General features: G+C 52.6%; 5 protein-coding genes across 5 annotated transcripts; 3 read left to right on the top strand and 2 right to left on the bottom strand.

The window, feature by feature from the left end:
- Positions 1-727: 727 nt before the first annotated feature.
- On the top strand, positions 728-1331 carry LTR84_008223 (uncharacterized protein; the record flags this gene model as incomplete). The annotated part of the gene is made up of 2 exons (XM_064851770.1): positions 728-850; positions 903-1331. The coding sequence occupies 2 exons, from the start codon at positions 728-730 to the stop codon at positions 1329-1331; spliced, it is 552 nt and encodes a 183-aa protein (XP_064702011.1).
- A 1134-nt stretch (positions 1332-2465) lies between these two features.
- LTR84_008222 (uncharacterized protein) lies at positions 2466-3144 on the top strand (the record flags this gene model as incomplete). Its single annotated transcript, XM_064851769.1, has 3 exons — positions 2466-2506; positions 2658-2774; positions 2832-3144. 3 exons carry the CDS (start codon positions 2466-2468, stop codon positions 3142-3144), a joined length of 471 nt encoding a protein of 156 aa, XP_064702010.1.
- Positions 3145-4269: 1125 nt separating this feature from the next.
- Positions 4270-5261, top strand: LTR84_008221 (uncharacterized protein; the record flags this gene model as incomplete). Its single annotated transcript, XM_064851768.1, has 2 exons — positions 4270-4352; positions 4403-5261. The coding sequence occupies 2 exons, from the start codon at positions 4270-4272 to the stop codon at positions 5259-5261; spliced, it is 942 nt and encodes a 313-aa protein (XP_064702009.1).
- A 1093-nt stretch (positions 5262-6354) lies between these two features.
- Positions 6355-7590, bottom strand: LTR84_008220 (uncharacterized protein; the record flags this gene model as incomplete). Its single annotated transcript, XM_064851767.1, has 1 exon — positions 6355-7590. The coding sequence occupies one exon, from the start codon at positions 7588-7590 to the stop codon at positions 6355-6357; it is 1236 nt and encodes a 411-aa protein (XP_064702008.1).
- A 1278-nt stretch (positions 7591-8868) lies between these two features.
- LTR84_008219 (uncharacterized protein) lies at positions 8869-10996 on the bottom strand (the record flags this gene model as incomplete). The annotated part of the gene is made up of 2 exons (XM_064851766.1): positions 8869-10622; positions 10687-10996. 2 exons carry the CDS (start codon positions 10994-10996, stop codon positions 8869-8871), a joined length of 2064 nt encoding a protein of 687 aa, XP_064702007.1.
- Between the last annotated feature and the right edge of the window lie 900 nt (positions 10997-11896).

Raw genomic sequence — 11896 nt, 5'->3', positions numbered from 1 at the left:
CGCTCAAAGAAGAAGATCTAGATGAGTCATTGGTAGGTGCTGATTGTTTCAATGTGCACAGAGATGTATCACATCCTGGCCGAGGCAAGTCATGGACAGTAAACTCGCCCAAAATAGTGGATTGTGATATCAGTCAAACGACGTCAAAGGGTTATGGACGGGGAAGAAAGAGCTAGAATATGGATAGTACACAGACCTGTGAGGTTATTGTCAGCAGTCCGGGGTACTTGATCAAATGTTGAAGTCGTGGGTAGTAACGTCGAGAAGACTCGGTTCAGTTATCTGGGCGTCCACCTCCGTTGCATTTTAGCCTCGAGGTTGAGGAGAAACGACGCGCACTCGGGGCACGAGGCAAGGCGAGACGGGAATGAGGATATTAAGGAAGGTGCACACGAGAATCACGTGACAAGGATTGAAAGTCTTGGCATGCCGGTCATTAATCTGCCTTAGCGTGGCTTCTCCCCAGGAAGCTTCTGATTGAGATATCGTGACCAGTCCTCATTCGTTGACCTGTGACGTGAGTGCCGGGGGTGTTGCTACTCGGTATAACACGTTGCATCATACCGTCCTCACCAACCCCGTCTTTCCCTGTGGCCTCGTTTCAACTACCTTCAGCTGGATAAACACCACTGTCGACACGTTCCAAGAAATCGAAGATTATCGAGAGACTCTCAGGGGCCTAACGGATGAATTGTAGCAACATACCCCGGTGACAGTATTGACCAACATGGCGGGAGTGTTTACCTGGTTATGGGACTGGCTTCTGTGGATGTTCTGGGCCACCGAAATGGACGTGACGGTGATCGGACTTCAAGCGGCGGGCAAGACGAGTCTCGTGCGAGTCCTTGCGGTATGTGTGTCGATCTGGGTTGATGGTGGAGCATTACTAAAGTGTCATCCAGGGAAATGACTTTGCCAGCGACTCACTACCGACGGTCGCATTCAACAAGAAAGAAGTGAAGAAGGGGCACGTTTCGATCAAGTGCTGGGATCTCGGTGGTCAGCCACGGTTCAGAACCATGTGGGAACGATATTGCCGGGGAGTCAACGCCATTGTGTTTGTGGTAGATGCGGCTGATCGAGACGCTATCCCAGTCGCCAAAGAGGAATTACACGATCTTTTATCCAAGCCCTCGCTCGAGGGCATTCCACTGCTCGTGCTTGGGAACAAGTCAGACTTGTCGTCGAAACTTTCCGTGGATGACCTGATAGACCAACTGGACCTCAAAACGATTGTGCATCGCGAAATCAGTTGTTATGGAATCAGTGCCAAGGAAGAGACCAATCTGGAAGCTGTGCTACAGTGGTTGGTCGCCAGGTCGGGCAAGTGAAGCATGATGTTCATTTCTTCTATTCTTGTTTGCTGTGTTTTCTACAATGCTTCTGGAAGACTCCCTTGTGGGTCGGTCGAGAATGATAGCTGGATCCACTGTACCAACAGGCTCGGTCGCCAGCACGAGTCAAGGAGGAGCAGGGAGTCCAGAGTACGCATACGCACACGGATAGCGAATACGCAAATCTCCAGGCTCACGAGAAGGCTGTGGATAATGCCGCCACATCCGCATACAACGAACGGTCAGCTGATCAGGTGATCATGATGTTGAAGCGAGGCCACTTGACGGATGGCGAATGAAGGAAGAATGACGCGTAGCCAAGGATCATTGCCATCTCCTGCAACGCGACTTAAAGTGAGGAGTCAAACGCCAAGGCTTGGAGTTGGCTGATTTCCGTTCAGGCGAATTAGGATCATGAATCATGATGTGTTTGTATATTGACCGTGAGATATTTCCGTAAAGGAATGCAAATGTGCGTCGGCTATCACTCAGACGTCAAATGTTTGATATCAAATACGAGTGCTCGTTTGGATGTTCAGCTGCGATTGAAGGCAACTAAAGCTCCGACACTGCCCACGATTGAACTCTCTTCCAAATGCCCAGGCTGTAGCGAGCAGTAGTAAATGGCTTTCCAATCGGAAGCTTCGCACTCCGCCACTAATGACGAAATGTGGATCAGACCAGTCTTTTCGTCTGTTAGAGAAGTTGCCCCTAAGCAGTTACCCGGCAATGGTCGTGCTTTCCATCCGAGCTGGTAGTTGGGCAGCCTAGCAGCCTGGCATTCACCTGCCCCGGGTGGTGAGCGGGCGCCCTGCTGCGCCTCATCCTCCGTCTCCCACCTAGAAGGCAGTTGTTCTCTGAGCTCTTTAATTGTACCAACAGCGCATTCTTTATTCCTCATCTGCCCACATAAAATCTTCATCCGATCATCGAGGGTTTGATATCAAAAACATTCACAGCCTCATACCCAAGACATTATTTGGCACTCACTACCACTACGTACTCGCACTCGCACTCGCACTCTTGCCACGTCCACTCCAAGTCGATCCACAACCCTTGGCGTCTTCTTCGTCCTCAACTTGGTTTCTTGGACCGCTCTGTCCTTGCGTGTTGACATCACCAATCCACAAGATGACTCTCCAGACTCTTGTCGCACGGCAGTATTACGACACGTAAGTAATGTTTTATATATTCCTCCCATCCTTTGCTTGCACCTCTTGGTCTCTCTTGGAAAAAGCTCCGCCAGCAAAACACTACGTCACAGACACCTTGACTTCACCAGCTACGTCAACCTCACTCACTAATCTCTATCATCATGAATAGATGCTACAACTCCCTCGGACAACCCTACCGGTGTCGTAGCTCATGGAACAATTGGGGTAGATGGGTCGCCCTAGGCGTCATCGTCTTCGGCGCATTCCTCCTCTTTTTCCTGTGCAGGTAAGCTCCAAGTTTCCCCATCGCAGGTCCAAATCCATACTGACAGCGTCTTCGCAGTTGCTTCAGCGCTAGAAAGAGACGTCGCGCCGGTCGCCAACCATTTTACGGTACGGGTTGGGCGGGTAATACACCTTTTGGGCATGGGCAGGCGCAATACAATCCCAATTATCAGACACAGCAGGCCCAACCACCTCCTACCTACAATCAGACCCAAAATCCCGGTGGCTACTATGGTGGCGGTGGTGCAAATCAAAGTTATTTTGGCGGACAACCGAACGACGTTGAGATGAATGCGCCCCAGAACACCTACAATCGTGGAGGAGACTCTGGCTTTGCACCACCACCAGGCCCACCCCCGAACAAGGTCTAAGCAAGGTCAGATGCGCGATGCGTACAAGCTTCATCTCCGGGTCAATCATGAGGGATTTATAATCTGGGTGGTCAACTTGAGCATGTTGTATTGTTGTGGGAGTTGAAGGAAGAGTATATGTATTTATGTATCATCATGACGACTCTAGGTGCTAATTGTACCTGGCTTCGAGGATATGTGGTTAGGGAACGAGGGCGCAATCGCAAGTCTGTCTTTCAATGTCATCACTGATGAACCTATACCATTTTCTGCTTTGGCTCTGTGACCTGTCTTTTGTGGAGTCGACGATGAGGCGAATTGAGTGAGAATAGCATCAGGTAATGGCATTTGATCAACACCATGGCTCAAAGTTTGGTAGTAACAATAGTTGCTAGCTACTTCGTACGAGCACTGTAGGGAGTACATGACACTTACATAATACCCTGAAAGGTCTCAAACCCCATGGCTCTTTCCCTGGTCGGAATCGGTGTTTCAGCCTGGACTCAAATCTCTGGGCAAGGGGGGATCTGCCACGGCGGATTCTTTAGGCTGTTTCGGGCTCCCATCATTGGCTCTTGGCTCGTCAAGGTCCCTAGCACGGGCTTGCCTTGCCTGGATTTAGAGGTGCCAAACGACCCTTCCATGCCCATTCATCCCCCCTGTCCCCCGTAACTTGGTAAGTAGTTCGTACTGTTTGCCCCAGGCCTGGCCTATATCCGTCCTACACAGCAGGTGTGCTCCGCCTCCTTGACTCGACGGGAGTGCGACACAAACTCTTACCACTTCTGCCACTATCACCACCGCCCTTGATGTGCTTTTCATAGCTCATTGTCCGTTCTCTTCATTCTCTCGTCGTTTTTCTTATTATTCATACCATTTACTCGTCATCAGGGCACTTCTTCGCCTGCCCCAGCCTTTTCTCTTCTGTCGTCAATCGTTGTGCACTGTCCGCCGGTCGGTCCTTCACTTCTCACACCCTGCGGCTGCACTGCACCCAACCACCTGCGCCCACCCGCGCTCACTTCTGAAGATCACGGTCTCAGTAATCAAATAATACACGCTAATCGGCCTTCATCACTACTCGAGAACATTTAAGTCAGACTTTGGCACGAATCCCGTTCGAGAATTACCAAAAACTCGCCCAACATGACCGACATCATCAACGAAGTCAAAAGTGCCCCAGACACATTCACCAGCTGGGACAAATGTATGGAAAAGGCTTATTGCAAGTATGTTGATAACTCTGGTGCCTGAAATCTCGGAACTGAACAAATCCTAGGTGGCCTGCCATTGTCGGAATCGTCATCGGCTCTCTCATCCTTCTTTCTTTCCTCTGGTGCGTGGTCCAGTGTATCTGCTGTGGTGCCACATTATGCTCCTGTTGTTGTGGCGGGTGTCGCGGCTGTGGGTCAAAGGGTAGTGGTCGAGACCGGCGTTCGAAACATCAAGATGACTATACTCGAATGCCTCCCACTCCTTACGGTGGCTATCAACCGGCCCCTGCTCCAATGGCATACGGCATGCCCCAGTATAACGCCGCACCTCGATTCGCCACCTTTGAGGATCCGAGCAGGAAGATTCATGAGGATAGCCTGCCACATATGCCCAGTTGGGACACCGCTGCGAAGAGAAGGGTCGAGGACACCAGTTATCACCCGAATGATGATCTGGAGATGAATCAACTTGACCCCCATGCACAAGCAGTGCGTGGTGGTGGCTACAACAGTGTTCCCCATGGGCCACTATCACCTCAGCCTCAGCCTGACGTTTACGGACACAACACCGGTATCAACCAGCCCTACAACTCTGACCTCGGAGCTCAAAGAGTGGCTCCGCATGAGAACGATTATAATTCGTTCCAGGCCGTACCGTTGAGCCCTCCCCCAACATATCGTTCTAATTCAGTGGCTCCGTCAACCGCCGATAAGTTCATGCCTGGCACCGCTAGCCCGAGTCCAGGCGAATACAATCGCCAACAAACATACCAGCATCAGCAGCCATCCTCGTATGGCCCCAGCATGACGAGTACGAGATATGAGCCTCCACAGCCCAATCATGCGGCGTACGGTGGCCAGCAGACGTATCAACAGCCTCCCAGCTTTTTGCAACCGGGTCATGGAAGTTACCGAGAAGTCTAGGTGTGCTCTTGAGGTCTGACGAGTGCTGTCAGGCATGGATATTATGATCTGCCACAGGGCATGCTTAGACTCCGGGACAATTATGGAGGGTGTCTCCCCCCTGCCACCTCAGTACCATCCACTATCCAAAGCCGTGGCGCCGACGTGAGGGGTTTATGCGAGCTCCCTCCGGTCTTTGAACACGAGTTCCGTCCGGTCTGAGAAAGGACGACGGGAAATCTTGTTCCGATGCCAACGCCCCTTCTGTGTCCAAGACTGACAATCCGCGCGCTGTTTTGGCCGTCCGACATACTCGGCGCAGCAAGGGTTGTTGACATGAAGGTTTCAAAACCAGGCCAAAGCATATTCGAGTGGTGGAGACGATCTGGCCATCATCATGTGGATTGATAACACGGCGACATCTCTACGAGACATGCTGAGAGAGTCCTTGAGATACAGTCTCGAGGGAGACGATTGGTCGTGTCTTTGATGAGTGGCTTGAGCGGATAGGACAACGTCCTATGATCTACCTGTATTTTTACCTGCCAAGGTCGACCTCCTTCACCACCAATGTAATGATTTTGTACTTATCATTACAAGACTGCCATAACAGAGAGAGCACAGCACGTGGAGGCATCTGGGAATTTGCCAACCAAGGCATGGACATTGTACCATCTTCAAAGCCTACAAAATGCGATGAATATCCAGAATATGGATACCTATTCAATAAATTTGCAAAGCTTTACCACATTTCGCTCTGTCTCATTTGGTGTTCAGGTGTAGGGTGCGCTGTAGCCGCGACACGGTTTCTTTCTAAAAGAGCTTAGCCCGCTCGTTTTCAGATTGTTCATCTTCACTAACAGACATATTTCTTCGTGGATAAGCCAGAGAAATGAGGATGTTACGAGGTCCAGGGTTGAGACTCTGTACATCTGATTCGACCCCGATCTGACTCCGAATCCTGGACTAAACGTGTCCAGAGCCAAAACAGGTCTTGTGAGCTCCTCGAGTACGATGACCAAATGTCAGAGGCTGAGATATCACCCCACGATGTCCACATCCGATCGAGCTGCACCGGTAACCTCTCCCGCGTCCAACAGACCAAACCGTCAATCTACAACTCATCCCGAACGACCCGCTCCGCCGCACCAGCACCAGCACCAGCGGCATCGGAAACCACGACATCCCTGGCCAGCAGCGGCACGCCGGCGACGGCGCCTTGGCCGGCAAAGTCCTTTGCGAGCGCGAGGGCCCTGGCCTGCCTGAGGAAGGTGACACCGAGGAAGACCTCGGGCTCCCACTTGCCGCGCAAGTCGTCGACGGGCAAGTCAAAGACGTTGAAGCGCACGTCGGGATACGTCTTGAGGGCGTCGGTCGGGCCCGCGAGCAGCGTGAGGGCGAGGCTCGCGTACGGGGTCACGAGGAAGGCGTCGACGCCGAGGGCGACGGGCTGTTGTTGGGCCTGCTCGCCTGTCGCGGGTAGCGGCGTCGTCGCGGACGACAGGTTCAGCGCCGCGACGAAGAAGCTCGACATGTAGTTCTCGCTCAGCGCCAGGTCGATGTCGGCGAGCAGCGTCACCGGCTCTTTGGCCTGCGTCTCCACCACGATCGGCAGCACGTCTTGGTTCTGCCCCGCGAGCTCGCTCGTGTGGAAGTACGCCGTCAGTTCGAAGTCGAGCTGTTGACTGCCGCTGGCGGAGTCGGCTTCTTTGACGACGGGGGCGGAGCCTTGCGTGGTCGCTGTGGAAGGTGCTTTGCCCGTGATGGTCGTGGTTGTCGTCGCGGTCAGTGATGCCCGGTCGACGGTGATGGACGTCGCGATGATTCGCGCACATACGCAGGGACACGCGATGCCGCATTCGCGGCCGCAGCCACCGTGGCACGACGATTCGGGTCGTCCGGGGAACAGTGGTCCAGGGAGGCCTGGGCGGCCAGGCCGTCCTGGGAAGCCACCCTGCACGCCGCCCGGGTGGTATACCGGCACGGCGTCGTGTTGTCGACAGTGGCCGTCGGGGCACGAGCGCGAGCAACACGCCGTCGCCGTCGGTGCGAGGTCGAGTCGGACCTGGGTGCCCTCGTTGAATGCTGCGAGGGTGGGATTGCTGTTCGCGACTCGTCCGTTGCAGAGCCCGATGGCACACCCTTCGCCGCAGCACGCGGTCACGGCCTCGGGTTTGATGCGTGCGTTGCCGCTGGGATGTGTTGTTTCGAATGAACTGAAAATTGATTTGATGCTCGCTGTGGACTTGGGATCGAGATTGCCTCCGCCTCCCTTTGCTGCGGCTTGATCTGCCGCTCGCGCATGCAATGCTGCCGCGAGGATTAACGTGATTGTCGAGATCAAGACCATGGTGCTTGATTGAGATCGTGTACTCAGGAAGTCGTTTTCCAAACAGAATAATTCTGGTGGTGGTGGTGGGAATCAGTCTCCGAGGTATATAACTGTGGTCACTGAAGAGATACCACCGTATGTCGCCAAAACTACCAGTATTCAGTAATATCGTGTGCGGCCAACCCTAAGAACAGAGGAAGTGTACCTTGGTGGGTAACTGTTGTCATCATAGAACAGCTCGACGGGCACCCCTGATATGAATGCAGTATTCACCGACCCTGAGTGGGGCGGAACAATAGATACCAAAGTTCTACCCTGTGGAGCCAGTCCTACTTAATCGACCCTGGGCATCAACCGCATGCCACCTTAGGGCTGAAGCAAACCTAGGCTGTCTTTGGCTTTAGATTCCCAAGTTCATGCAAATCCCAGTCGTGACTTCCACGGGAGGTGAACGAGCTTCAAATCGGAGCGACAGGAACGCAGTGCTATCTCTGAGCATCCATTGGATTGGAGCGTAGGACGAATCCGCCTTGCACAGACGGGAGAGGCCACTCGATCCCCTGACGAACTCTCACGCGAAAGCTTTCGACATGCTGCAGGAGGTGATGCTGGTATGACTACGTAAGCCTCGAAGGTTTGGAGTCAGGCATCGGAGTGACACGATTTGGATCCACCAACCGCGGCTGTGCGGACTCGTACCTTCCACAGATCCCAAGTTCGACAGCGACGGGGCCTGAGGCTGAAGAGGATCCTCCATGATACGCATCTTGTCGAGCTGAGAAGGGTAGATGATGGACCCAGAAATTGACGATGAATCCATCGTTCACTGTAGGTTGCGCCTGCGATTGGGTTTTGGCGTTGATCCTAGGGACCCACATTCTCGGCCCAGATGGCGGGCCTGATTTCTAAACTTCAAAAGTTACAGGGACTCCTCCCGCGTTGAGTCGAACAAGCCGCGGCATGGAGTTTGGACTTTTGTCGAGCCAATCCCCGTGTTGAAGAGCTCTTACAGTGTATCGCCACATGCTTCGAGTTCTCAAGTTTGATATCTGGTGCATATCGTAGTGCTCAGATTCCCTTTCGAGGGGCCATTGTTCATTGGGATCTTGTGGCCCGGCGGTTCAAGTTTTGACACCTTTGTCAAGCAGCTCTGGACCAATAGGAGATTTGAAGTGCTTGATTTAACCACGTCTATTTTCTATCTGGTAGATACAGGGTCCTGGTTCCCCGAGATTCAATCCAAAATGGCGTCATATCGTAGAGATAATCACGAGCAAGTGGCAGTGAGTACCTGCCTCACACCACCACTCGAAACTCGAACCCCCGCGTTGCGTTCCCGTCCACCAGGACTCTCCTTGTGTCCTGTTTCGACAGCTGAACGACATTCTCTCTCGAGAGGCGCACACTCCTCGCAGGGGAGCCTGCTTCGGTCTGGTCTTCAAATGCTGCCTGGGACAAACCACGTAAGCTCAGCTTGGCAACAATCTCCTTGATGTTGTGCTGAGCGGCCCAATACGCCTGAAGGGCGAGGACTAAACCCAAGATTGGGTAGGCAAAGCTCCAAGCGATGAGTAGAGAGAGTGGAACAACAGGGACCTTGGACAGCAACATGTGCTCCCGATGTTGCTGCTGCAAAGCCATCCGATTGGTACTATAGCCTCCAATCTTTGCGAGCACCTTGGACGAGTACAAGGAGCCAAACTTGCCTAAAAACGATTCCTTGGTCGATCCTGACATGGAAGATTGGTCCACAAAATCTTGGAGATCAAAACTCCCGCCACTGACGGTTGAGTATAATTGAGAACCGTGAAAGATCTCGAGGACGCTACCGTTTGTTGTCGGTATCGCAGAGATATTGTAGAGAGACTGGTTGAACCAAGTGTAGCTGACATCATAGGAAGTGACGGCACAATTGACGATGAAATCAACGATGGAGTTGTATTGGTCCCGCTTGGTGTCATTTGTTATCAGCATTTCACTGTCTGATTCGAAGGATGAATACTCTGTCCGGCCAGCCAGCGCCAGGTAAAAGGGATTCACTAGCTGTGAGTCGTTGAGAGGAAAAATGTTGAGGTCAAAGAGCCCAGAGTCATTGTAGCCGACGGTATTGTACACCGTCTTCATCGAAGAATCGTTGAAGAAGGTGTACATGATGTTTTGAGCCGGCTTGTACATCAAGAACGACCGGTAGGCATCGGGGATCCGAACCGAGCTCACGTCGCTCACATTGGGAGGCATGCCGATCGTCCCATGAAACATGTCTGAGCAAGTGAAGTTGGTGTAAACGTCGGTCGGACCCCAACTCGCCATGCTGCAGCTAGAAGCTGGGACAAGTTCACACATCGTCGAGATTCCAACAGTTGTCGCATGAAAGTCGGTCCCTGTGGCGATGGCTTGGTCTGATGGAGTCAGGTATGCAATGTCTGATCCTGGCTGGTCGTGCAAGTTGGCGAATCGAATGGTTGAGGTTTGGGAGGTGTTGTGCACCAACCTGCTCGCTTCCGTCTGCTCAAAATTCTTGTTGGGATCCACGAAATCGAACTCGACAGAACACGGCAGTCCCACCTTTTCGCGGTCGAAATCGAGGCAGAACTCCGAAACCCCTCGACCAAACTGTCGATCTGGTACAGCTCGCACAAATACCTGGTCAAATTCAATCGTGGACGTCATGTAATGTAAGACCGCATCGCTGATGGATACGGCACCCGCCAAAGCGATGGTCAAAGTCATCATCCAGGCTGAGCGATGGAGAACTCGAGGGATGCCGGCCCTTTCTGTCCGATGCAACAGGTAGCCAAAATAAGTCCGCAGCTGCTCGGTGGCTGCCACGAGGATACCGATCAAGAGACTCATCTGGTAAGGTGTCGGCAGCTTGAGATACTCGGAATTTCTGGAAGCGACCTCGAGATCCCTTGACACAGGCAATGCTATCAGAGCCATAATGTAGGATCCGAGCAACGGTGCCACCGTGGATAAGAAGCTCGCCACAAATACCAAGCGTGCTGCGGGTTGATTAGATTCGCTCTTTCGGTCTGAGGCCGGCTGACTCACTGGCAGAGAAGTTAACAAGCATACAGTTTTGACCACTCGGATCCGTTGATGGAGCAAAGATACCGGGCTTCGGGTTTACCCTGAAGATGAGCACCAAAGCGAGCAGGGCACCGGCGAGAAGCACAATGGGCACGCATATGATCACGGTGGGTGTCAAAATTGACTGGACGTGATCTTTGGCCGCAACGGCTTGCATGTCGTCATCTCCCACGTGGTTGTCGTCGACATTGGGTCTGATCAACGAGATCCGATGCGCCTTCTCAGGATGTGAAAAGTCGTTTTGAAAAGCCGGTATCGTGTAGATACCACTGTCCCGTACATCTTCATTTGAGGGAAATTGTAGATTGACGTTGTCGTATGTCCTGGCGGCCATTCGATGATAGAACGGAAGCTTCGACCGCCGGTGATCGCGATACTGTTCCATGACTCCAGCCTGACTCGGAGTAGCAGATGTTCGATGGAACAACTGACATCTGTGCACCAGGTGGAGGCAAGAGGCTTTTGAAGTCTCTCATTGTGTCTGAGTTATGCCGGCAGAATTCATCTCCAAAACATAAGATTTCTGGAGCTATCCCTTCTGTATCAAAGAATAGGCGACAAGCTCTCCTGTCATACTGTAATCAATCATCATATTGATCGTCGCAGTCTCTAAACGACATTGGCTGGTGAACAGGGGTTCACAGCCTCACCGGCTGCCGTTCCCAGGGGTGTCTTTTGGAGGGGCCAAAATCTCGCCTTCCGGGATTGATTGGCGGGAGCGGCTCATTAGATGAACGCCAAAAGTTTTGCCCATGCCAGATCCCACCTTCGGTGGAGGATGGCTCTTCTGGGTGGTGCTCCACGGCTCTGCCGATACGAACAGGCAAATGTCAGCCCTAGAAGCAACGATGGATGTTCTAGCTTTCCCTTCCTTTCGCACCATCAATGTCATCGATGTTTCCATCGATCTGTTCTGCACGGTCACCCAATAAGAGGGTGTAAGTCACTTTGTTACCGGCTGTGAGATTCTTGTGTGCTTCTCAACGTTTGCTATCATGTGCAATCATCGTGAGCCTGGCTCTGGCCGGCCGGCTTCTTTGTCAGCCTGTCAAGCTCGTTTTTGAACCACTTGGCTTCTTTGTGGGCTCGTGTCGGTTTGGATCCGTACTGTGTCGCATTCGGCTTTGATGACCTGCTCAACTGAATCATCAGTCACACATTCAAGAAACATGATGCTTGACCTGGTGAGTAGAATAGACGGACGCGCTTCAGGCGATGAAGTCCCTGGTGCCAG

Source organism: Exophiala bonariae (assembly GCF_035927105.1).
Source record: "Exophiala bonariae strain CCFEE 5792 chromosome Unknown scaffold_30, whole genome shotgun sequence".
Taxonomy (NCBI): Eukaryota; Fungi; Ascomycota; class Eurotiomycetes; order Chaetothyriales; family Herpotrichiellaceae; genus Exophiala; species Exophiala bonariae.
The sequence above is the reverse complement of the archived record's forward strand: the minus strand, read 5'-3'. Positions and strand labels throughout refer to the sequence as shown.